Source organism: Salvelinus fontinalis, chromosome 28, assembly GCF_029448725.1.
Source record: "Salvelinus fontinalis isolate EN_2023a chromosome 28, ASM2944872v1, whole genome shotgun sequence".
Lineage (NCBI taxonomy): Eukaryota > Metazoa > Chordata > Actinopteri > Salmoniformes > Salmonidae > Salvelinus > Salvelinus fontinalis.
In genome coordinates this window covers 8,910,717-8,934,580 of record NC_074692.1, presented here as the reverse complement: position 1 = coordinate 8,934,580, position 23,864 = coordinate 8,910,717, and the positions used below count along the sequence as shown (strand labels likewise).

General features: G+C 42.6%; 1 protein-coding gene across 2 annotated transcripts in view; it reads right to left on the bottom strand.

Moving 5' to 3' along the window:
- The window catches only part of LOC129826065 (GDNF family receptor alpha-2-like), an 89,201-nt gene that overhangs the window by 38,124 nt on the left and 27,213 nt on the right, over positions 1–23,864 (bottom strand). For both annotated transcript variants that reach the window (XM_055886366.1, XM_055886365.1), the window contains exon 4: positions 9,633–9,996. In XM_055886366.1, the coding sequence (XP_055742341.1) occupies positions 9,633–9,996 (364 nt within the window). The remainder of the gene's footprint in view (positions 1–9,632; positions 9,997–23,864) is intronic.

The window sequence follows — 23,864 nt, the reverse complement described above, 5'->3', positions numbered from 1 at the left end:
CATCCTCCTTATATGATGGGTACTTTAGGACCCATATTTACAAGGTATCCAAGAGAAGGAGTGCTGATCTAGGATCACTTTTGCTTTTCAGATCGTGAAAAATAAGTGTCTTATAGTAGGAATTATATTGGGTGCGTTTTTTAAAAGTTGAACAGTCAATTTTTTTAGTCTGAATTCTGCATTTCAGATTGATTTTATAAATCTGGGAAACAAACCTCAGTTTCACTGTTGTTTTCAAAAGAAACATGGTTTACAAGCATGTGAAATTCAACCTGCAAACGTCTGCTTTGCAGTCAGATCATTAACCCTCTGCACCACCAGGGAATATCTGTGGTACTGTGTGGGTTTTTCAGTCGAATTATGGTTAATCAGGACACAGAACACAATTTCTGAGTTATTAAAATATTCCCTTCCTCATCATATGCTGTGTACTTGTAACACTATTTTATGATGTTCTTTCAAACTAAGACAAAATGACTTTTCTGAATTGCTATCAAAACGCAATACAAACGCACACAATACCCATTCTGAAAAAGCATGATACATAATAAATACAGTTGAAGTCGGAAGTTTACATACACTTAGGTTGGAGTCATTAAAACTTGTTTTTCAACCACTCCACAAATGTCTTGTTAACAAACTATAGTGTTGGTAAGTCGGTTAGGACATCTACTTTGTGCATGACACAAGTAATTTTTCAAACATTTGTTTACAGACAGATCATTTCACTTACAATTCAATGTATCACAATTCCAGTGGGTCCGAAGTTTACATACACTAAGTTGACTATGCCTTTAAACAGCTTGGAAAATTCCAGAAAAGTATGTCATGGCTTTAGAAGCTTCTGATACGCTAATTGACATAATTTGAGTCAATTGGAGGTTTATCTGTGTATGTATTTCAAGGCCTACCTTCAAACTCAGTGCCTCTTTGCTTGACATCATGGGAAAATCAAAAGAAATCAGCCAAGACCTCAGAAACAAAATTGTAGACCTCCACAAGTCTTGTTCATCCTTGGGAGCAATTTACAAATGCCTGAAGGTACCAAGTTCATCTGTACAAACAATAGTACGCAAGTATAAACACCATGGGACCACGCAGCCGTCATACCGCTCAGGAAGGAGACGCGTTCTGTCTCCTGGAGATGAATGGACTTTGGTGCGAAAAGTGCAAATCAATCCCAGAACAACAGCAAAGGACCTTGTGAAGATGCTGGATGAAACAGGTACAAAAGTATCTATATCCACAGTAAAACAAGTCCTATATCGACATAACCTGAAAGGCCGCTCAGCATGGAAGAAGCTACTGCTCCAAAACCGCCATAAAAAAAGCCAGACTACAGTTTGCAACTGCACATGGGGACAAAGATCATACTTTTTGGAGAAATGTCCTCTGGTCTAATGAAACAAAAATAGAACTGTTTGGCCATAATGACCATTGTTATGTTTGGAGGAAAAAGGGGGAGGCTTGCAAGCCGAAGAACACCATCCCAACCGTGATGCATGGGGGTGGCAGCATCATGTTGTGGGGGTGCTTTGCTGCAGGAGGGACTGGTGCACTTCACAAAATATATGGAATCATGAGGACGGAAAAATATGTGGATATATTGAAGCAACATCTCAACACATCTGTCAGGAAGTTAAAGCGTGGTCGCAAATGGATCTTCCAAATGGACAATGACCCCAAGCATACTTCCAAAGTTGTGGCAAAATGGCTTAAGGACAACAAAGTCAAGGTATTGGAATGGCCATCACAAAGCCCCTGACCTCAATCCTATGGAAAATTTGTGGGCAGAACTGAAAAAGCTTGTGCGAGCAAGGAGGCCTACAGACCTGACTCAGTTACACCAGCTCTGTCAGGAGGAATGGGCCAAAATTCACCCAACTTATAGTGGGAAGCTTGTGGAAGGCTACCAAAACGTTTGACCCAAGTTAAACAATTTAAAGGCAATGCTACCAAATACTAATTGAGTGTATGTAAACTTCTGACCCACTGGGAACGTGATGAAGGAAATAAAAGCTGAAATAAATCATTCTCTCTACTATTATTCTGACATTTCACATTCTTAAAATAAAGTGGTGATCCTAACTGACCTAAGACAGGGAATTTTTACTGGGATTACATGTCAGGAATTGTGAAAAACTGAGTTTAAATGTATTTGGCTAAGGTGTATGTAAACTTCAGACTTCAACTGTACACCAAAATAAATTCAGGCTCAAGGCAATCATTTTCTATTGATTTAAAGGTCCAATGCAGCTGTTTATCTCAATATCAAATCATTTCTGGGTAACAATAAAGCACCTTACTGAGATTGTTTAAATTAAAATGCACAAAAGCAAAAATACAGTGTTACAAGTACACAGAATATAAGAATAGGATGGGAACATTTGAATAAGTCATACATATAACTATATTATATATATTTTTTTTTTTAAAGAACAAAAAGTAAATACATTTTTACTAAAAATGAAGTGGCCACAATTATCCCATGGTGGCGCAGAGTGTTAATGATCTGGTTGCTAATCTGAAAATTGCAGGTTCAATCCCACTAAATCTTCAACCATGTTTCTTTTGAAAACAACTGTGAAACGGAGGTTTGTTTGTCCAGATTTATGAATTCAGAGAAGAGGTCTTTATTTCATCCAGATTTATAAATCCAGTCAGAAATGCAGAAATTAGACTGTAAATATTTTTTTTACGCCTAAAAATTTCCTTCTTTTTTTTAAACACACCTGATATAATTCCTACTTTGAGATGCTTGATATGTTCCACCCTGTTTTATTTTTCATGATCGCAAAAGTGATCCTAGATTAGCACTCAGTCTTGGAGAACTTCTAAATATGGGCCCAGAAGTCCACAGCATATAAAGAGGATGGGTAAAGTGATGGTGAATAACCCAGTTAACAGTTTTACCCCTGGGTTATTTCTGTCTAAGAAGGTAAAAAAATAAGCTTGGAATTAACTGCCATGGCTATATACTGAAAAAAGAAGCTGTAGGCAAGCTTCCCTGGTGGTGCAGAGAATAGAGACATTGGTTGGTTTGGAAACCAAACATTGCAGGTTCAAAACCCACATGTGCAGATTGACAATGTATAGTGTACAAAATATGGTTGTGTTTGTATGACTCAATCCTGTTCAAGTGTCTTGTGATAGAATGTTAATATTTTAAACATATTGGGTTGTGTTTGTATGAGTAAATGCTGTTCTATGAATTAAATTAAAATCCCATGTGTCTCTAATATCACCAACAATTACAGTCCTCAAATGTAAATTGCCATTACATCTGAAGAGAAACATAATTGGGATGCTTTTGATTTAGAGAGCTATGCATGCTAAGAATGTTGTGGTAAAACGTAAATATAATATTTTCTAACTGTTCTTGAAATGTTCCGAGAACCTCCAAGACAAGGTCAAATGTATATGGCGTGAACATCAATGGGATGTTATTTTGAACGGAAAACAAATATGCTATGAATGTCATAAAAACATATTTTTTTTTAAACATTGTGCAACATTGTAGGAATGTTCTGTGCAACCTTTGTGAATATCACAAGCATATTCTTGCAACATCCCAGACAACTCCGATAACTTAATTAAATGTTATTGGAACCTTTAAAGAACTTAGACCAGGTGTTCTGTCAACATTCTTACAACATTATAGGAATATCCTATGCAACCTAACTTAAACATTGCATGAATGTCATCACAGCTGAGCATATTTTCTGTTTTGTGAAAGTATCTCTTGTAATGTACCCACACTTTTCACACAACATAACTAAATGTTCCCGGAACCTTTAAAAAATAAAAAAGTATGTTCTGTCAACATTCTTGCAACATTAAAGGAATATTTTGTTGACCCTGATACAAACATTATCTGAATGTCAGCCCAACTGGACGGTTTTAGTATTTTGGGAAGATATATTTTGTGATGTCCCCACAATTTTCTCACCAAACTGTTCCCACAACCTAATTAAACATGCTGGGAACCTTTAAAGAACAGACAAATGTGTTGTGGTGTCACGACTTCTACCGAAGTCGGTTCCTCTCCTTGTTCGGGCGGTGTTCGGCGGTCGACGTCACCGGTCCTCTAGCCATCGCCGATCCATTTTTATTTTCCATTTGTTTTGTCTTGTTTTCCCACACACCTGGTTTTCATTCCCTCATTACGTGTTGTGTATTTAACCCTCTGTTCCCCCCCATGTCTTTGTGTGGTATTTTTTTGTTGTAAGTGCTTGTGCACATGTTGACTGGTGCGCGTCGGGTTTTGTACCCATGTTGTTAATTTCTTGATGCAGTTGGTTTTGGAATTAAACTATTACCTAGTTCTGCTCTCCTGCGTCTGACTTCCCTGCCACCAGTTACGCACCCCTTACATCTGGGAATGTTCTTGTAACATCAAGACAATGTTTTTTGCACTATAAAATAAACATTGCTGAATTTTCCGCACAACTGAACAGTTTTTGCTTTTTTGGGGACATATATTTTGTGATGTCCCTTAAATGTTCCCACCAGACTGTTCCCACAACCTAATGAAACATTCTGTGAACCTTTAAAGACAGATGTAATGTATTCTAGGAACGTTCTTGCAACATCAGGTGAATGTTTTCTGGAAACATTCTATAATCATCAGCACGACTGGACAGTTTTTGTGTTATGAGAACATACCCCCACAGAAAGTAATGATGCCAACAATTTGACTTGACTTTAATGTGGTGCTCTTCTTCACATCTGATTAAACATTTCCTTGTTTGGTGACCAGGAAATCACAGGCAATTCAACCTTTATTTTCCTTCTCCCTCTGTTCGTTATTGACTATTGAACATTGTGTTATTTGAATGAATGCTAAATTAACTGTGTCACACAAGGAAGCAACATCTAGGCGATTTGATGAGGGTAAATAGATTACTTAAGGTTATTGGCACACCCTAATACTCTCCAAACAATGTTAACAACACTCAAAATTGAGTAAACAAATCTATTTATATATTAAAGACGTGCTTTGGAGACTAGTAAGTATTTTTTAAACCTCCCGCTTTGGGCTGGATATGTCAATTTGTAGTTCATACATGCATAATCTATGGGCAGAATTACTGTTTTACCTTAATTAGCCACAAAATCCCTGGGTTGAAAGCGACTGTTTACTGGAAGCTGTGCGGCAGCATTTTCCTTAAATTTACCCCCACGTGTGCCAGCCCCCTAGCAATTCAAGTTCCAGCCAATGACCTTTAGCCCCTCGCCATTTGAGTGACAGCTAGCAAGAAGCACACACAGCAGATCGAGAGAGAGAGAGAGAGAGAGAGCAATGACATGGTACACATATCTGCACATATGTGACGTAGTACACACTTTTGGGAGACCACTTTTGGCTTGTGAATGCTACCTTCAGAGCTACTGGCTAAAAAGTATAAACAAGTACTGGAGAATATCTTTAACTGCCCCTGAAATACAAAAGGGAGCTACACAGAATAATATATGTGACTAATATATGTGACTAGTCACCTAAACGACATTCCTCAATAATAGAACAATGGAAGGTACTATGTTATACCTTCCATTTGAGATTCCTGAAATATTTTAAGTCTGGCTTAATCACCTTAAAAACCACATGTGTACTTTTCACATGATACTGTAAGTCTTATCTGTTTTGGAAGCATGACTGTTACATAACATTTCTACCATGAGGGTGAGACTAAGGGGTGGATGGGCTTGGCCTGTATTAATTGCAGCTTCCTCTATCCGTTCTCTAAGAGATTACAGTACGCTAGCTGGAATACGGTAATCCATGTATTGAAATGATCTGCACAGCTCTTTCATGCCCTCTCTCCAACTCTTGCTCTTATGTACAGCCAACAAGCAGAGCACGTCCTACTCTTTGCAGAAATCTGATTAAAGCGGGGTACTGCTGTATATGAGTACAGTCTAAGGTCATTTGCTCGGTGTGCTTGTGTAAACCAGCATTTACAGTATTTAATGTACTGTAGGTATACTTTGATGCTTTCATCGTTTAAGGCAAGGCAGTGATAGAGTCGTCCAAGTAATACCCTTTGAAACAGGCTTTTAAGGCTAATGGAGAGATGACTGGTTGAGGCGTGAGTGATGAAAGATGCTGCCTGTGTCTTGAACAGAGTCGTTTGATTCTCCCTCAGTGGAAACGTATGTTGTCTTATAAAGCAGAGCTGGCTTTTGTAGTTGGTGGTGGTGGTGGGCTGCTTTATTGTAAGACTAGTCCCATGTGGCTCAGTTGGTAGAGCATGGCACTAGGGTTGTGGGTTTGATTCCCAAGGGGGATCAGTATGAAAATGTTTGACTCACTACCAAAGTTGCGCTGGAAAAGTGTCTGCTAAGTAACTAAAACAAGATATGAAGTATTTGGGTGAGCATACCTGTGCAGTGACCCTGTTTTGAAACCTAGTGGCCAAAGAACTCAACCAAAGAGCGCAAAAGGAACAGAGGAAATAAATCACAGATAGAAGTGTTGCATTGATTCTTCGGGCCAATCAATAGTGTACATATGAGACTTGCTGTTCTGGACCTCATGTACACAGTGCACGTCCACATATAACTCTGTCGTCGCTCAGCAATCTCTACAAAGTAAACACTGGATCCATCAGCAAGGCATATGCAACACGGGAGGAATGCTTTATTTGTGCTGGCTGATGAAAAAACATTCTCAATGGAAGTTAAGCCGGGTGTAAGAACAGGAAGCAGCCAATGTCTAGTGCTTGTTCTCAGCTCTACTTAACTCCCTCTCTGATTCGACTCTGCTGGGACTGGACATCCGTTGGCCACTGAAACCATCTGGAGATTCATACTACTGTGACTAAACCATTGGCCTCTGCTGCAGTAGCTACAGCAGGATCAATTCTCTATCCCAACCCGTCAACACGCAGATGAAATGGTGCTGCTGGCGTATCGGCCTGTTTGGAGTCAGGCAGCAATGATAGTTCAATGATACACTCCTTCCTTTCTGTATCCACCCGTCCTTGGTAGGATGAGGTTCGGGAGGGTCTGAGAAATTCAATGATTAAGAGTGTAGGACGAGTGTGAAGGCTGCTTTACAATTGTCTTTACTTGCAGATAATAATGCATATTATCATGTGAAAATTTGATGGATCCAAACACTGGCATAGTATAGATGTCGGTAGAGGAATTGAGATGGGAGGTGACAGATCTGCCACTACAAGAACGCCTTACTGTGTGGTCAACTAGTCTGGACACCTCAGGCTGAAATAAACAAGGACAATATTCAGTAGGACTGACCAATTGAATTAACATTTTAGTGACATGCCCTTGCATACCACACATATTTTTCTTAGTGGGTGCATTGCACCCTCCTCCAGTAGCTTATTATCGCCACATTGACCTCCCTCCCAGCTTAGATCCACACATTGCACCATTGACCTCCACAGGGCGTTCAACAGGGGAAGATAATATACTCTAACCAACTATTTCATACGTCTCAATAAGGAAGTGCACAGCAGACACATGGGGGGGCGAAAAGGTCACCCAAAGCAACTTCACCTGACCGTAGATTACACAAAGCAGACCGCAAAGCAATTATGAAGACAATCATAAATCAGAGAAGAGACAACGGACTTTTCACACACTAATAACAAACCACAGAGATTTACTGTAAGATAAGTTATTGGGAGTTTTTATTCTATTATGACTGAGCTTGGGAGGCCGGGAACCTCTATTCAAGTAAAATGAATGTTAACTGCTATTCTAAAATTGGACACTGCAGGAATTGTTCCTTACAGTAGTTTCGATCTAAACACAGAGGCATCATGCAAACTAACACTAAAGAGTAAAAAAGTATGCCAATCTATGCATCTAAGTCTCTACGCTGAACAAAATACAAACGCAAGATGTGAAGTGTTGGTCCCATGTTTCATTAGCTGAAATAAAAGATCCCAGAAATGTTCCATATGCACAAAAAGCTTATTTCTCTAAAATATGGTGAACAAATTTGTTTACGTCCCTATTAGTGAGCATTTCCCCTTTGCCAAGATAATCCATCCAACTGACAGGTGTGGCATATCAAGAAGTTGATTAAACAGCATGGTCATTACACAGGTGCACCTTGTGCTGGGGGTCAATAAAAAGCCACTCTAAAATGTGCAGTTTTGTCACACAACACAATGCCACAGATGTCTCAAGTTTTGAGGGAATGTGCAATTTGAATGCTGACTGCAGGATTGTCCACCAGAGCTGTTGCCAGAGAATGTAATGATAATTTCTCTACCATAAGCCACATCCAAAGTTGTTTTAGAGAATTTGGTAGTATGTCCAACCGGCCTGTGTGGTTTAATGTGTTAAGATATGAGGAAAAGAGTCAAGCCAAAATGTGAAGAAAACAATTTGCCACTAAAAGTCTGTAGTGAATCTAATTTCACTACAGTGTGATGTCCAGGTGGATTGAAGTTGTTGAATAGAATTCATTCTGCCTACTCAGTTATCCCGAGAGTGATCCTAGGCTACAGTATGAGCAGAGAGAGTAGATTGTTGTTTAGTGCAGCACATAACTGCAGCCTACTCAGGGAATTAAATCCACACACTGTACACACACAGCCTACCTGCCCCTCATTTGTACAGGATTGTATTACGTGCTAAACCATCCGTTAAGCAAGTGATATACTGTGTGTATACTATATTTTTAACAGCATTTTTATACTGTTGCGGGGTGGGTAATCACAGGGTTGCTGGTTCAAATACCAAGGCTGATGACTGCACCCTTGAGCAAGTCACCTAACCCCTAACCAGCTCCAGGTGCGCTGCTCTTTGGCTGCACCTGTGCTTCTTTCAGCCAGTCTGTGTGTCTGTGTGTGTGTGGTGTGGTGTGTGATGTGAGTCCGTCATGTCTGGAGGGGTGGGAATGAAAGAACAGACAGACAAAAATAAAAATGTCTGTTTTGATGGACAATAAAGTTGTACCAGTATGTTAACATATGCTGATGTTAACATTAAGATACATCTAGCCTTTGGTCGAACTCCATTGAGCTTATTGTTCTGGATTCAAATTGTATTCATATGTTTCAATACATCATTATTGATGTTATTGGTGTACAGAATGTATATTTCCATTTATTTTGGACAACTTATTGATTCACATAGCTTTGGAGGGTAAAATGGTCTTGAGGTCTCTGTGTTCCTTATTCCTTGACTCTATGGCAGGGAAACAAGTCATGGCTGGGCAGGTGTGAATTAAATAGGCCCCATTGAATCCAATAGAAACACAGTCAAAGTGATCCGCTAATATTTCATTCAACCAAATTGAACGCTGTCCCTTCAGTTTAGCCTCATGTCTTCATCCTGCCTCTAATAGCAAGGCTTCCCTGAGTGGCCATAATTACTTTCATGGCTAAGTTACACCACTGAAATCTATGATGTCACAGGAGAAGGAGATTGCATTCTCTAGCTGATCTTTTCTTATTTACCATGTATAAGTTCAAATCAGAGCATGTTAATAGTTTTCACTAATACCTGCATTTGGTCAACAGCTCGCTCCCTGACGCACTCGTGCACGTACGCACATATGGACGTATGGATTCGTTCACGCCCCCCCCCCCCCCCCCCCCCACACACACACATATACACACAGACAGACAATTCCCAACTCCTAAATCTCTTACCTGCAGAGGGGGTCTTGGCGGCAGTTCTTTCTGAGCTCCAGGCAGTAGGGTTTGACTTTGTCCTCGAAGGAGCAGAAGGGCACGATGGTCTGCCTCCTCCGTTCAGCACAGCCCAGGTCCTGGCAGGGGCAGAAGAGCAGCTGGTGGCTGTACTCGCTGGGCACCCGATCCAGGAACTGCCTCAGGGCCTTGTGGCAGCGCTTACGGTTACAGGGTTCCCCTTTGTTGCAAGTGGCAATGTAGGTGGAGCGCTGTTTCTTACAGGTGTTGTTGAGGTTGCAGGCCTTGGCTGCATCCAGACACGGGTTACACGTCTTGCCTGGGTCAGAGCAAGTGTTGGCTTTAGGGGTGACAGTGTGCATCCCTGCAGAGAAGGGAGAAGAGGAGCACTGAAAAATAATATGCACTTAACTGCCTATTGCAAAGCCATGTTGTTATCATAGGTCTGACCTATAGCATTTGTCAACTGGCTCATGACAAAACGCTTTCACACAATAATGATGATGATGACACTACTTGACCATGTTGGATGTCATGTTTGTGAGTGCTGAACGTGTGCTTCATGTGTTAGATCTCTCCCTATGCTGGGGGATATTCAATATCATCTTTTTCTCCAAGCCAACCACAAGCCGTCTGAGACTTGTATAGCTTGCCCATATCCATTCTTACTGAATTATTTATTTTTAGAGGCCTTGAGTGAAATGTGAATGAATAAAGTATGGATTGAGATAGTAAGTATATTCATCTTCTTTTACATTCCGTTTTGACTTCATGAGTGTGTCAAGTTGATTCTGCTCATCTGATTGCTTCCACCACTAGAACATGATGTACTACAGCCGCTACTGTAAACACCGTGACACAGACCTTGATGCCGTTTACAACATGTGAATTAGATTTCTTGTTGCTTTTTGACATGTGTAATTGGTTTGTCAGTATGGACATTAAACACAGGAGCTCAAGGCCATGGTAAAGACTCACTCTGTGCTGTTGAATTGTGGCCTATTGAACACAGATGAACAATTTCTTATTGTCATAATACTGCCACCTAGCAATTGTACTGTAGCAAACAGATGGAGTCATTAGGTGTGCATATTCTGAGAGCACTCTGAACTGGTGGTACATGCCCACCTGCTATTGAGATGTCAAAAAACAAAACAAACAAAACAACGGTATCACATTCACTCATATTCCACCTACCTTGTATTCAGGGTGTATTAGAAAAGTGAACCTCTCTCCCCATGTAGATAATGATATTTCAGAGGCAGCGCTGGCTCAGTGACATCCAAGGAGATTCATCTCTTATTCAACAGAACCAATCTCATTCTGTGTCTATCACACAGCATCGAGGAAAAGCCTTTCCTATGGACCGCATGAGCAGCTGTATTGTCTGTAAGTGGTGCATCACAAAAGATCAATCCTAGAAATGTCATACACAGAATGGACGCAACACACTCAGAGCCAAATAAAAAAGGATTTACCTTACTCAACCACATGGCAACATAGAGGCAACTTTCTGTCGATGGGAAGAAAAGTGAAAAGGTGGATCCGATTTTGTGAAGACAGGAAAACATTGTTGCCTTTCCAGATCTCTGTGAGCTTTGTCTTTATCCCTCCAGCAACAAGGCTATCCCGAGGAGGAGATCAAGCTAGGTCAGAGTGCTGTGGGATGATCTGTGATTGGACTTCAAAGACAGCTGACATTAGCAGCAGGGATTGAGGCCAAACTGGGCAAACCTGGCCAAAGCGATACAGAACCAGGCCAGCCCAGCTGGAGGGGTGGTTTGGGGTTCTGTCCAAAGGCCCTACACATAACAGTGATGGATTGCAGCTCCTAAATCTCCTCTGTCCATCTGCAGCCATTAATGCGGTGCACAGGGGGTCCAGGATAAAAACAGAATAGGAGAGGGACGAGGTACAAAGATTTATCTGATCAAACAGTGCAGTGGTTTGAGGTTTTACTATTTCTAATTGGAGAGGAAAGATTACATTCGGTACTGAAAGCAGAAAGATATCCTGAGGCTCACAAAGACACAAAGGCCCTCAAAGGCTTGGTATACATATACAAACGGGAATGGAGTAGATGAATGGAAAATATATAGTATTACAGGAAAATAATAGATTTTTCCAAGTGCATTATGAAAGGTTTTGCCTATACACCTTTCGGTAATACAAGAAGGGTGACAGGCAACTCGCAAATACGGAAAGCTTTTGAAATCAGAGGCCGAATAGAGACTTGCTGATTACAGCAGGCCATCACTGATAGAGGAAACAATGTGTCGCGTACTGCCAAGAGATTGGACCACCACTTATGTATACGTGCTCAAGTGTTTTCAATTAACCTGGCCAATCATCATCACAATCAGCCTTTCACATGGGCTGTAATGATCAAACAATCCTCAAATCTCTCTAGGTGTCATTCCATTGCTGCATACACCAGCTACAGCCAGTCTTGGGAAAGCCTCACCATCACAATACCCTGATTCTGAGCCTTCTGCGGTATTAAGAAATCATGGAAATAGAGAGCTGTGTCCTGATTATTCCAGTGTACTGGTGTCTAAGGTGTTCACCGTGGCACAACAACTGATTAAGTACATGTTGCTGCATATATATTTTTTAGACTCTGTGACTATGTTGCCATGAGGCTCCGTTGACACATCTTTGCATGATAATCAGAGTCGTGCTTCTCATGCAATGAACGCTAGGTAGCAACGCGTGTGATTTTAATTGGTTTTTGGCACGCGTTTTTGGCATTGGTTTGGCCAAATATACCAAATTCACTTCACAAGAAAAAAAGGTTTACCAATGTTACTTCACGCTTCCATATAGGAAAGAAAAAGCTCTCGGGGATCTGTAAACAAGTGCTTTTAATCGTAAAGTAAAGAGTAAAGTCATCTTTTAACCTAACCAGTTAAATGTAATGTCATAAAATGTAGATTTCCGCCTAAATAGACATACCCAAAAGTAATTATTTGTCATGAGATGGCCATAAATAATACCTAGTACTGCTTGTACTTGTCACGTTCTGACCTTTATTTCCTTTGTTTTGTCTTTATTTAGTATGGTCAGGGCGTGAGTTGGGGTGGGCAGTCTATGTTTGTATTTCTATGTTTTGCTAATTCTGTGTTTGGCCTGATATGGTTCTCAATCAGAGGCAGCTGTCAATCGTTGTCCCTGATTGGGAACCATATTTAGGTAGCCTGTTTTGTGTTGGGTTTTGCGGGTAGTTGTCTTCGTGTGTCTGCACAAGACAGAACTGTTTCGGTTTTTCACATTTTGTCACGCCCTGACCATAGTGCTTATTTGTTTTGCTTGTTTTAAGTGTTGGTCAGGACGTGAGTTGGGGTGGGCATTCTATGTTGTGTGTCTAGTTTGTCTGTTTCTGTGTTCAGCCTAATATGGTTCTCAATCAGAGGCAGCTGTCAATCGTTGTCCCTGATGGAGAATCATATATAGGTGGCTTGTTTTGTGTTGGGATTTTGTGGGTGGTTGTTTCCTGTGTCAGTGTTTGTGCCACACGGGACTGTGACGGTTAGTACGTTTGTTGTTTTGTGTTTTGTCTAGTTTTCTTGTCATTAAATCATGGAAACTTACCACGCTGTACATTGGTCCTCCGATCCTTCTCGCCTCTCCTCGTCTGAGGAGGAGGACGACTTAGACTGCCGTTACACATTTGTTGTTTTTGTATTTTGAGTGTTCACTTTTATTAAACAAGATGAACAATTACCACGCTGCACATTGGTCTTCCGATCCTTCTAACTTCTCCTCGTCAGACGAGGAGGAAGACAAAAGCCGTTACAGTACTGTCAGAAAAAGTAACATGGTACAAAGAGTTATACACCACCGTTCAAAAGTTTGGGGTCACTTAGAAATGTCCTTGTTTTTGAAAAAAAGCACATTACATAAAATGTATCAGAAATACAGTGTAGATATTGTTAATGTTGTAAATGACTATTGTAGCTGGATTAAAAAAAAATATTTTTAATGGAATATCTACATACATATCTGCATACAGAGGCTTATTATCAGCAACCATCACTCCTGTGTTCCAATGGCACGTTGTGTTAGCTAATCCAAGTTTATAATTTTAAAAGGCTAATTGATCATTAGAACCCATTTGCAATTATGTTAGCACAGCTGAAAACTGTTGTTCTGATTAAAGAAGCAATAAAACTAGCCTTCTTTAGACTGGTTGAGTATCTGGAGAATCAGCATTTGTGGGATCGATTACAGGCTCAACATGGCCAGAAACAAAGACATTTCTTCTGAAACTCGTCAGTCTATTCTTGTTCTGAGAAACGAAGGCTATTCCATGTGAGAAATTGCCAAGAAACTGAAGATCTCGTACCACGCTGTGTACTACTCCCTTCGCAGGACAGCGCAAACTGGCACTAACCAGAATAGAAAGAGGAGAGGGAGGCCCCGGTGCACAACTGAGCAAGAGGACAAGTACATTAGAGTGTCTAGTTTGAGAAACAGACACCTCAAGTCCTCAACTGGCAGCTTCATTAAATAGTACCCGCAAAACACCGGCCTCAACGTCAACAGTGAAGAGGCGACTCCGGGATGCTGAACTTCTAGGCAGAGTTCCTCTGTCCAGTGTCTGTGTTCTTTTGCCCATCTTTTCTTTTTATTGGACAGTCTCAGATATGGCTTTTTATTTGCAACTCTGCCTAGAAAGCCAGCATCCTGGAGTCGCCTCTTCACTGTTGACGTTGAGACTGGTGTTTTGCGGGTACTATTTAATGAAGCTGACAGATAATACTGCTTTGCTGCAATAACTAGGCTCTCCCGTTTCATAATCTGTACTGTAAGCGGAGATGCGAGGTTCACAGCCAGAGGAAATCAATCCTTTCTCTTGATAGGTCAGAAAATGTGACATGTCTCTCCCTATGCAAATGAGATGTCAGGTTTCACATACTGCCTCTCAGACGAGAGCGGAGAGCGACATGTGGAGCGGGACAACCAGAGCTTTCACAGAGGGCACACCGCTTGATTTTGCACCATTCACTCTGCACAAAAATGTTGGTCGGATCCGGTCCAGAACAGCTCACAGTCCCATAAATGGGGGACTTAACGTTTAAGAGTTAAATGTTAATAGGGGGCTCGTCCACAGCGTTCATTAGTGTAAAGTACGTGATGGCCATCTACTGAAAAGCACAATGTAGTCATTACGGGCCAGGCAAGAGATCAAGATTTAGGTGTTTTCAAGAGAAGGGATCTTCCTTTCCACAGTAATTGCTCTCCCCCTTATTTGAATCCTGCATTTCAGACACCATCCCAGACTCTGGGGACCAGGAGTTCAGTCGAGGTTAGAGAGGGGCTCTTGGCTCCGGGTATGCTCACTGTAATTAGGATGGGTGCCAAAGTTTGGATTTAATTTGGCCCTTAGTGAGTGTGAAGGAGCTTGTTATAAAGTATTTAGTCTATACCCCTGGGAGCCTTGTCAAGCATTTCTCTGTCAAAGAGTTCATCAGTTATTAGCTCAGGCTTGTGTCAGAGCAGGGTTTCCAGGGGTTAGGTATTGCCACGGCTACACGCTACGACATTTCCCAACAGTAAAACTGACTGTGCATGTTTGGGATCTGTAATGATATCAGTAGGACAACTATTTTATACGCTGTTTATATGTGCTCTAATAAGACGGCTGCTTTAACAGTTCAGAAATGTTTTCCAAATATGAGACCGATAAACTAGCACTTCAGTTCTATGATCTAACACACAGAGTAAAAGCGAGGGCAGCCACTGATTATAAAAACATGTCAGCTCTACGGCACGTAAACATGTTTCCAAATTCTTGAGTAGTTTGTGAACAGCAGCTGACACTGGGCTTTAAAACACTTCCTGCTATGTTGCAGTATGGCTTTATGTTTAGTATTCAGATTGCAATTGATGGTTTCTGCCGTCGTGCAGTATAATTCCTTCAATAGTCCATCATGTTTGGCGATCATGCATATCAAACCTGGGACAAATATCATTGTAGCAGAAATGTGCAAGCGAGTCGATTCACATCTCTATCAAGATGCTAGCATTGCTTCACCTATTCCCCAAACATCAGTGTAAGTGTCTAATTCTGCTAACAAAACTAACTAATGAGCTTTGCCATGTCCATGTTTGGAGGATTATTCAATATTCTGTTTAATTCCACCTTGTTAGAATAACGCTGACTGCACTAACAACTAATACGTTACCCTTAGACCCAACACTCATTAAGGGTCCATGGAGAAAACGAAGAGGCAACTCCTAGTTGTAAATGTAAACCTATTTTAAGTGCACATAGTATAGCATCTATTCAACAACAGTACACTGGCATAAAGCAGGGCAACATTGTCTTTGAGAACGGAATGGTAATTGTTATGAGGGCAAGGTGAGAATGTCCAGTGTTGCGCTGCATGCTGAGCACGACTGTTGCACCAGTCCTTTTCCCCCCAGCTGTATAGAAATAGGTTTCTCCATTTAATTGGATGGTGGGCATGTGGAGCAGAGAGGTGAGAGGCTTAGTAGGAAGTGTTAGAAGGTCTAACTAAGCGGTGTCAAAGTCAATTCCTGGAGGACACGTGCTGCTTTTTTATCCTGGCCTCTGCTCTTAATAAGTGAATTAGCTCAACATTGGGTCACAAGGATGGAACAATTTGTGTGAAATAAAATTGAAATTACAGTCAAGTAATATATTTGTTATATAAAATTGATAATCATCTGGTGTTGGATGAGGGGCCAACCTACTGAGGTAGAAAAAATGATATGAGTGCTAACCAATATCTCTCACAATGCTCAAGAGTAAAACTATTGACTTGTACACATTGAAGTAAGAAAATGGTGGACTTGTGAGGTTTGTCTTGGGCAATGCATACTCTCACTTTCCTCTCAGTCATTTGCTTTATTACCGCTGTGTGAATTTAGAGATACAGTGGAGTATGTTTTTTCCCCCATCACTGGTGTCCTTATCTCTCTCACTATAAACTTGTGGAGATAATTTTTCAATTTTCAGCCTTCCTCCTAGAGAGTGTATTTCCCCATCCACATCAACACAGCAAGATATCGCATTCCCTGAGCTTTGGTTCAGTTTACCATTTTAAAAGTGATTAAGCACACTTTTGTGCAGTTGAAATCGGCGGGGAAAGTATTTCAGAGAACAACCGTAATTACTTATCTGTTTGCCTGTGGGCTTTTCTCATCACCACAATCAATTATTCTGTCCTCTGAAATAATAAATGACTAAGGCTAAATGGATTTAGGAGAGCAAATCAGATATTTCACCTTTGAAAGAAACATTGTTGGAAACAGTTCTAGCAAAAATGAACATATTAGTAATGAGCCCCAGCTGCTGTTTCAAAAGGTGCTGAGAAATGACCAGGATGTAGGATACACAACCATTTGAGCCTCCTTCATATGGACCACAGGTTAAAACGCCAAGGTATTCAAAGCCACTTCCAATTTGTATCTTGTCTGGTGTTCTCCTTTTTGATAGATCAAACTAGTATATTTTCAAGCAATCTATGTCGTTTACTGACTTCAAGCTAAAGGGATTATGCAGAAAGCGTGTCTTTCTTGTACCTCCAAGATATAAAACAAAGCATGATGCATCGGTCATGAAAAGCAAATGTGGCATCTCTGCTGCTTTTAGCAAATGATGCTCGATCATCCTCCGGAAATTTCTGCAGGATCTGGAGAACAGAAGTGATTGAATGTTCAAATGACTGTAGCCTATATTTCCTATAGTTGTGGCAATGGCCCTGCGGTCCTCATGTTTCATTTTTTGCGATAGTCTCTCTCAGGGCTCTATTTCTGACTGGCGTTAAGGCGGCGCTACATTAAACTTGTAAAAGCTAGCGTTCTGCTAGTTAAGACTGGCCAAAAGCTTGTCATAGCTGTAACACAATTTGTAGGAGGCGCACAGTAGCCTAATCAGTAGCCTATAACCAAAGTTTTATTAAAATATCACAAGCAGCAAAACAGTCAACAGACTTTCTTTACATTTCTGTTGGATCTAAGCGTCAAATTGCACGACTTCTGATCGCTGCCCTTGGTGCTGAATCCGCTTGGATCCTAAGCCATTTGCCTGTTTTTTTGTTTGCCTTTCACGTGGCAAAGTCAGTAACAGGCCATATCAACAGATATGGTAGGCTAATCTTCTTAATTTTTGTCCAATTGTTCATGGCTCGAAAATGTATAGCATGCGAATGCAATTTGTATTGACGAATAGTTCCATGTTAACTAGGCCTATTGTAAGATTAGTGTATACTATTTAATAAACCATATTCAATGGATAGGACAAACATCCATGACTCCTACCGAAGAGTTAGAAGGCCTAGAAGGCCAGCATCCCGAAGTCGCCTCTTCACTGTAGACGTTGAGACTGGTGTTTTGCAGGTACTATTTAATGAAGCTGCCAGTTGAGGACTTGTGAAGCGTCTGTTTCTCAAACTAGACACTAATGTACTTGTCCTCTTGCTCATCTGAGATGCAGTATGTGAAACCTAACATCTCATTTGCGTAGGGAGAGACATGTCACATTTTCTGGCCTATCAAGACAAAGGATGTATTTCCTCTGGCTGTGAACCTCAAATCTCCGCTTACAATACAGATTATGAAATGGGAGAGCCATTGCAGCAAAAGCAGTATTATCTGGCAGCTTCATTAAATAGTACCCGCAAAACACCAGTCTCAACGTCAACAGTGAAGAGGCGACTCCGGGATGCTGGCCTTCTAGGCAGAGTTGCAAAGAAAAAGCCATATCTGAGACTGGCCAATAAAAAGAAAAGATGGGCAAAAGAACACAGACATTGGACAGAGGAACTCTGCCTAGAAGGTCAGCATCCCGGGATCTACACTATATTTCTGATCAATTTGATGTTATTTTAATGGACCAAAAATGTGCTTTTCTTTCAAAAACAAGGACATTTCTAAGCGGACCCAAACTTTTGAACGGTAGTGTATGTTTAACAATGTATTTCCATATTGAAGGAATGCACTCGGTGCTCCCGAGTGGCGCAGTGGTCTAAGGCACTGCATCTCAGTGCTTTAGGCTTTACTACAGACACCCTGGGTTGAATCCAGGCTGTATCACAACCGGCTATGATTGGGAGTCCAATAAGGTGGCACACAATTGGCCCAGCATCAACTGTAAATAAGAATTTGTTCTTAACTGACTTGCCTAGTTAATAAATGTTAAATATATAAAATAACAATGTGGACTGCAAACATGTTCAACATATTTAGCAAATATGGGGCAGGCCATTTAACAAACTAGGCTATAACGGACTACAATCAAATTGGAGATGATGACGAGGCAATACATAAAACACTGTAAAGACAACTTGAAGCAACCACATATTCAGCCATGGAGCAAGTTCTGATTGGCCAGTGAGGTGTCAAGCCTCGACATACCCGCAACTTGTTTATTCATCAAAACCCAGAGCTTTCGTGCCACCTCCAGCTACTCTGCACATATTCTGGATGTAAAACAGCACAACAAAAAAATCTGTCACCAGCACTAAGATTTACCATTGTATTAGGTTTGTTAAAATAGAGCCCTTAGTGTAATAGCCATTGTAGCTGTGTCTTATAAAAATAAAAATAAAATTTATTTCACCTTTATTTAACCAGGTAAGCTAGTTGAGAACAAGTTCTCCTTTGCAACTGCGACCTGGCCAAGATAAAGCATAGCAGTGTGAACAGACAACAACACAGAGTTACACATGGAGTAAACAATAAACAAGTCAATAACATGGTAGAAAAAAAGAGAATCTATATACAATGTGTGCAAAAGGCATGAGGTAGGCAATAAATCGAATAATTACAATTTAGCAGATTAACACTGGAGTGATAAATCATCAGATGATCATGTGCAAGAAGAGATACTGGTGTGCAAAAGAGCAGAAAAGTAAATAAATAAAAGCAGTATGGGGGTGAGGTAGGTAAATTGGGTGGGTAGTTTACAGATGGACTATGTACAGCTGCAGCGATCGGTTAGCTGCTCGGATAGCAGATTTTTAAAGTTGTTGAGGGAGATAAAAGTCTCCAACTTCAGAGATTTTTGCAATTCGTTCCAGTCGCAGGCAGCAGAGAACTGGAAGGAAAGGCGTCCAAATGAGGTTTTGGCTTTAGGGATGATCAGTGAGATACACCTGCTGGAGCGCGTGCTACGGTTGGGTGTAGCCATCGTGACCAGTGAACTGAGATAAGGCGGCACTTTACCTAGCATAGCCTTGTAGATGACCTGGAGCCAGTGGGTCTGACGACGAACATGTAGCGAGGGCCAGCCGACTAGGGCATACAGGTCGCAGTGGTGGGTCGTATAAGGTGCTTTAGTAACAAAACGGATGGCACTGTGATAAACTGCATCCAGTTTGCTGAGTAGAGTATTGGAAGCTATTTTGTAGATGACATCGCCGAAGTCGAGGATCGGTAGGATAGTCAGTTTTACTAGGGTAAGTTTGGCGGCGTGAGTGAAGGAGGCTTTGTTCCGGAATAGAAAGCCGACTAGATTTGATTTTGGATTGGAGATATTTGATATGAGTCTGGAAGGAGAGTTTGCAGTCTAGCCAGACACCTAGGTACTTATAGATGTCCACATATTCTAGGTCGGAACCGTCCAGGGTGGTGATGCTAGTCGGGCGTGCGGGTGCAGGCAGCGAACGGTTGAAAAGCATGCATTTGGTTTTACTAGCGTTTAAGAGCAGTTGGAGGCCACGGAAGGAGTGTTGTATGGCATTGAAGCTCGTTTGGAGGTTAGATAGCACAGTGTCCAGGGAAGGGCCGGAAGTATACAGAATGGTGTCGTCTGCGTAGAGGTGGATCAGGGAATCGCCCGCAGCAAGAGCAACATCATTGATGTATACAGAGAAAAGAGTCGGCCCGAGAATTGAACCCTGTGGTACCCCCATAGAGACTGCCAGAGGACCGGACAACATGCCCTCCGATTTGACACACTGAACTCTGTCTGCAAAGTAGTTGGTGAACCAGGCAAGGCAGTCATTAGAAAAACCGAGGCTATTGAGTCTGCCGATAAGAATATGGTGATTGACAGAGTCGAAAGCCTTGGCCAGGTCGATGAAGACGGCTGCACAGTAATGTCTTTTATCGATGGCGGTTATGATATCGTTTAGTACCTTGAGCGTGGCTGAGGTGCACCCGTGACCGGCTCGGAAACCGGATTGCACAGCGGAGAAGGTACGGTGGGATTCGAGATGGTCAGTGATCTGTTTGTTGACTTGGCTTTCGAAGACCTTAGCTAGGCAGGGCAGGATGGATATAGGTCTGTAACAGTTTGGGTCCAGGGTGTCTCCCCCTTTGAAGAGGGGGATGACAGCGGCAGCTTTCCAATCCTTGGGGATCTCAGATGATACGAAGGAGAGGTTGAACAGGCTGGTAATAGGGGGTGCGACAATGGCGGCGGACAGTTTCAGAAATAGGGGGTCCAGCTTGTCAAGCCCAGCTGATTTGTATGAGTCCAGGTTTTCCAGCTCTTTCAGAACATCTGCTATCTGGATATGGGTAAAGGAGAAGCTGGGGAGGCATGGGCGAGTAGCAGCGGGGGGGGGGGGGGGCGGGGCTGTTGGCCAAGGTTGGAGTCGCCAGGTGGAAGGCATGGCCAGCCATTGAGAAATGTTTGTTGAAGTTTTCGATTATCACGGACTTATCAGTGGTGACCGTGTTATCTAGCCTCAGTGCAGTGGGCAGCTGGGAGGAGGTGCTCTTGTTTTCCATGGACTTTACAGTATCCCAGAACTTTTTGGAGTTAGAGCTACAGGATGCAAATTTCTGCTTGAATAAGCTGGCCTTTGCTTTCCTGACTGACTGCGTGTATTGGTTCCTGACTTCCCTGAACAGTTGCATATCGCGGGGGCTCTTCGATGCTATTGCAGTTCGCCACAGGATGTTTTTGTGCTGGTCGAGGGCAGTCAGGTCTGGAGTGAACCAAGGGCTATATCTGTTCTTGGTTCTGCATTTTTTGAACGGAGCATGCTGTTCTAATATGGTGAGGAAGTAACTTTTAAAGAATGACCAGGCATCCTCAACTGACGGGATGAGGTCAATATCCTTCCAGGGTACCCGGGCCAGGTCAATTAGAAAGGCCTGCTCGCAGAAGTGTTTTAGGGAGCGTTTGACAGTGATGAGGGGTGTTCGTTTGACCGTGGACCCGTGGCGGATACAGGCAATGAGGCAGTGATCGCTGAGATCTTGATTGAAGACAGCAGAGGTGTATTTGGAGGGCAAGTTGGTCAGGATGATGTCTATTAGGGTGCCCATGTTTACGGATTTAGGGTTGTACCTGGTGGGTTCCTTGATGATTTGTGTGAGATTGAGGGCATCAAGCTTAGATTGTAGGACTGCCGGGGTGTTAAGCATATCCCAGTTTAGGTCACCTAACAGAACAAACCCTGAAGCTAGATGGGGAGCGATCAATTCACAGATGGTGTCCAGGGCACAGCTGGGAGCTGAGGGCGGTCGGTAGCAGGCGGCAACAGTGAGAGACTTATTTCTGGAGAGATTAATTTTTAAAATTAGAAGTTCGAACTGTTTGGGCATAGACTTGGAAAGTATGACAGAACTTTGCAGGCTATCTCTGCAGTAGATTGCAACTCCTCCCCCTTTGGCAGTTCTATCTTGACGGAAAGTGTTATAGTTGGGTATGGAAATCTCAGAGTTTTTGGTGGCCTTCCTAAGCCAGGATTCAGACACGGCAAGGACATCAGGGTTGGCAGAGTGTGCTAAAGCGGTGAGTAAGGCAAACTTAGGGAGGAGGCTTCTGATGTTGACATGCATGAGGCCAAGGCTTTTTCGATCACAGAAGTCAACAAATGAGGGTGACTGGGGACATGCAGGGCCTGGGTTTACCTCCACATCACCCGAGGAACAGAGGAGTAGTAGGATGAGGGTGCGGCTAAAGGCTATCAAAACTGGTCGCCTAGAGCGTTGGGGACAAGGAATAAAAGGAGCAGATTTATGGGCGTGGTAGAATAGATTCTGGGCATAATGTGCAGACCAGGGTATGGTGGGGCACGGGTACAGCGGAGGCAAGCCCAGGCACTGGGTGATGATAAGAGAGGTTGTATCTCTGGACATGCTGGTCTCAATGGGTGAGGTCACCACATGTGTGGGGGGTGGGACAAAGGAGGTATCAGAGGTACGGAGAGTGGAACTACGGGGTCCATTGCAAACCAAGACAATGATAACTAGCCTGAACAACAGTATGCAAGGCATATTGATATTTGAGAGAGACATACAATAAGGCATAAAGTGATTGCAGGTCATGATTGGGAGAGCTAGCTAAAACAACAGGTGAGATAACAGCAGCTAGTCAGCTAACACAGCAACAGAAGGTAAAAATGGCGACGACTGGGCAGAGAGGGTCGGATTAACTACACACAGATCCTGAGTTAAGGCACAGAGCCGACAGATAAAACACAAATAAACAGAATGGAGTACCATGAATTAATGGACAGTCAAGCAGGCATCAGCTATGTAGCCAAGTGATCATAGTGTCCAGGGGGCAGCCGTAGATGGAGCAGTGAGGCCTCCACTAAGCTAGCACGCGTTTAAAGTTAGTAGCCCGGGGGGGTGGTCTGCTCAGACGGAGCGGGTCTGCTCAGACGGAGGCCGGTTGAGGGCACCGGTTGAGTGCACGTCTGCAGACCAGACGTGGTCGTGTCGACAGAGAATCCAAGCCGGATAGCGATGGCGAAAGAGAGGTTGTGAATTGTAGAATTGTGTTTGCTAACTGGTGCTAGCTTCCTGGCTGCGCTAGCTGCAAGATAAGCTAGCAGTTAGCAGACCGGGGCAGGCAAGTTAGCCTTTGGGGGACGTCGCGATGGGGGGGGAAGTCTGTTTTTGCCTCTTCGTGCGGTGACGTCGATAGACCAGTCGTGGAATTAGTAGGGTTCCAGGTAGCTCTAGGTAGCTAACAGGCCTAGTAGGTTAGCAGAATGGGCCTTCAGCGGGCGTCACGCCTGAGGGGCCTGTTGGAGTCCTCGGGCAGATTATGTCGGTATTCCAGTCGTAGAGGATCGGCGGGGTTCCGTGCTCCGTACCGGCAGTAAAGGGGTCCGGATATTGTAGCCCAGGAGTGGGCTTCAGTGGTAGCACAGGAGCCCTAGCCGGGCTAGCTTCAGGCTAATTGGTGCTTGCTCCGGGATGGAAACGCTAGCCAGGAGTGGTCACCCGGGATTGTGGTTAGCTAGTTGCGAAGATCCAGATGAAAATGTTCAGAGTTTGCGGTAGGAATCCGGGGAT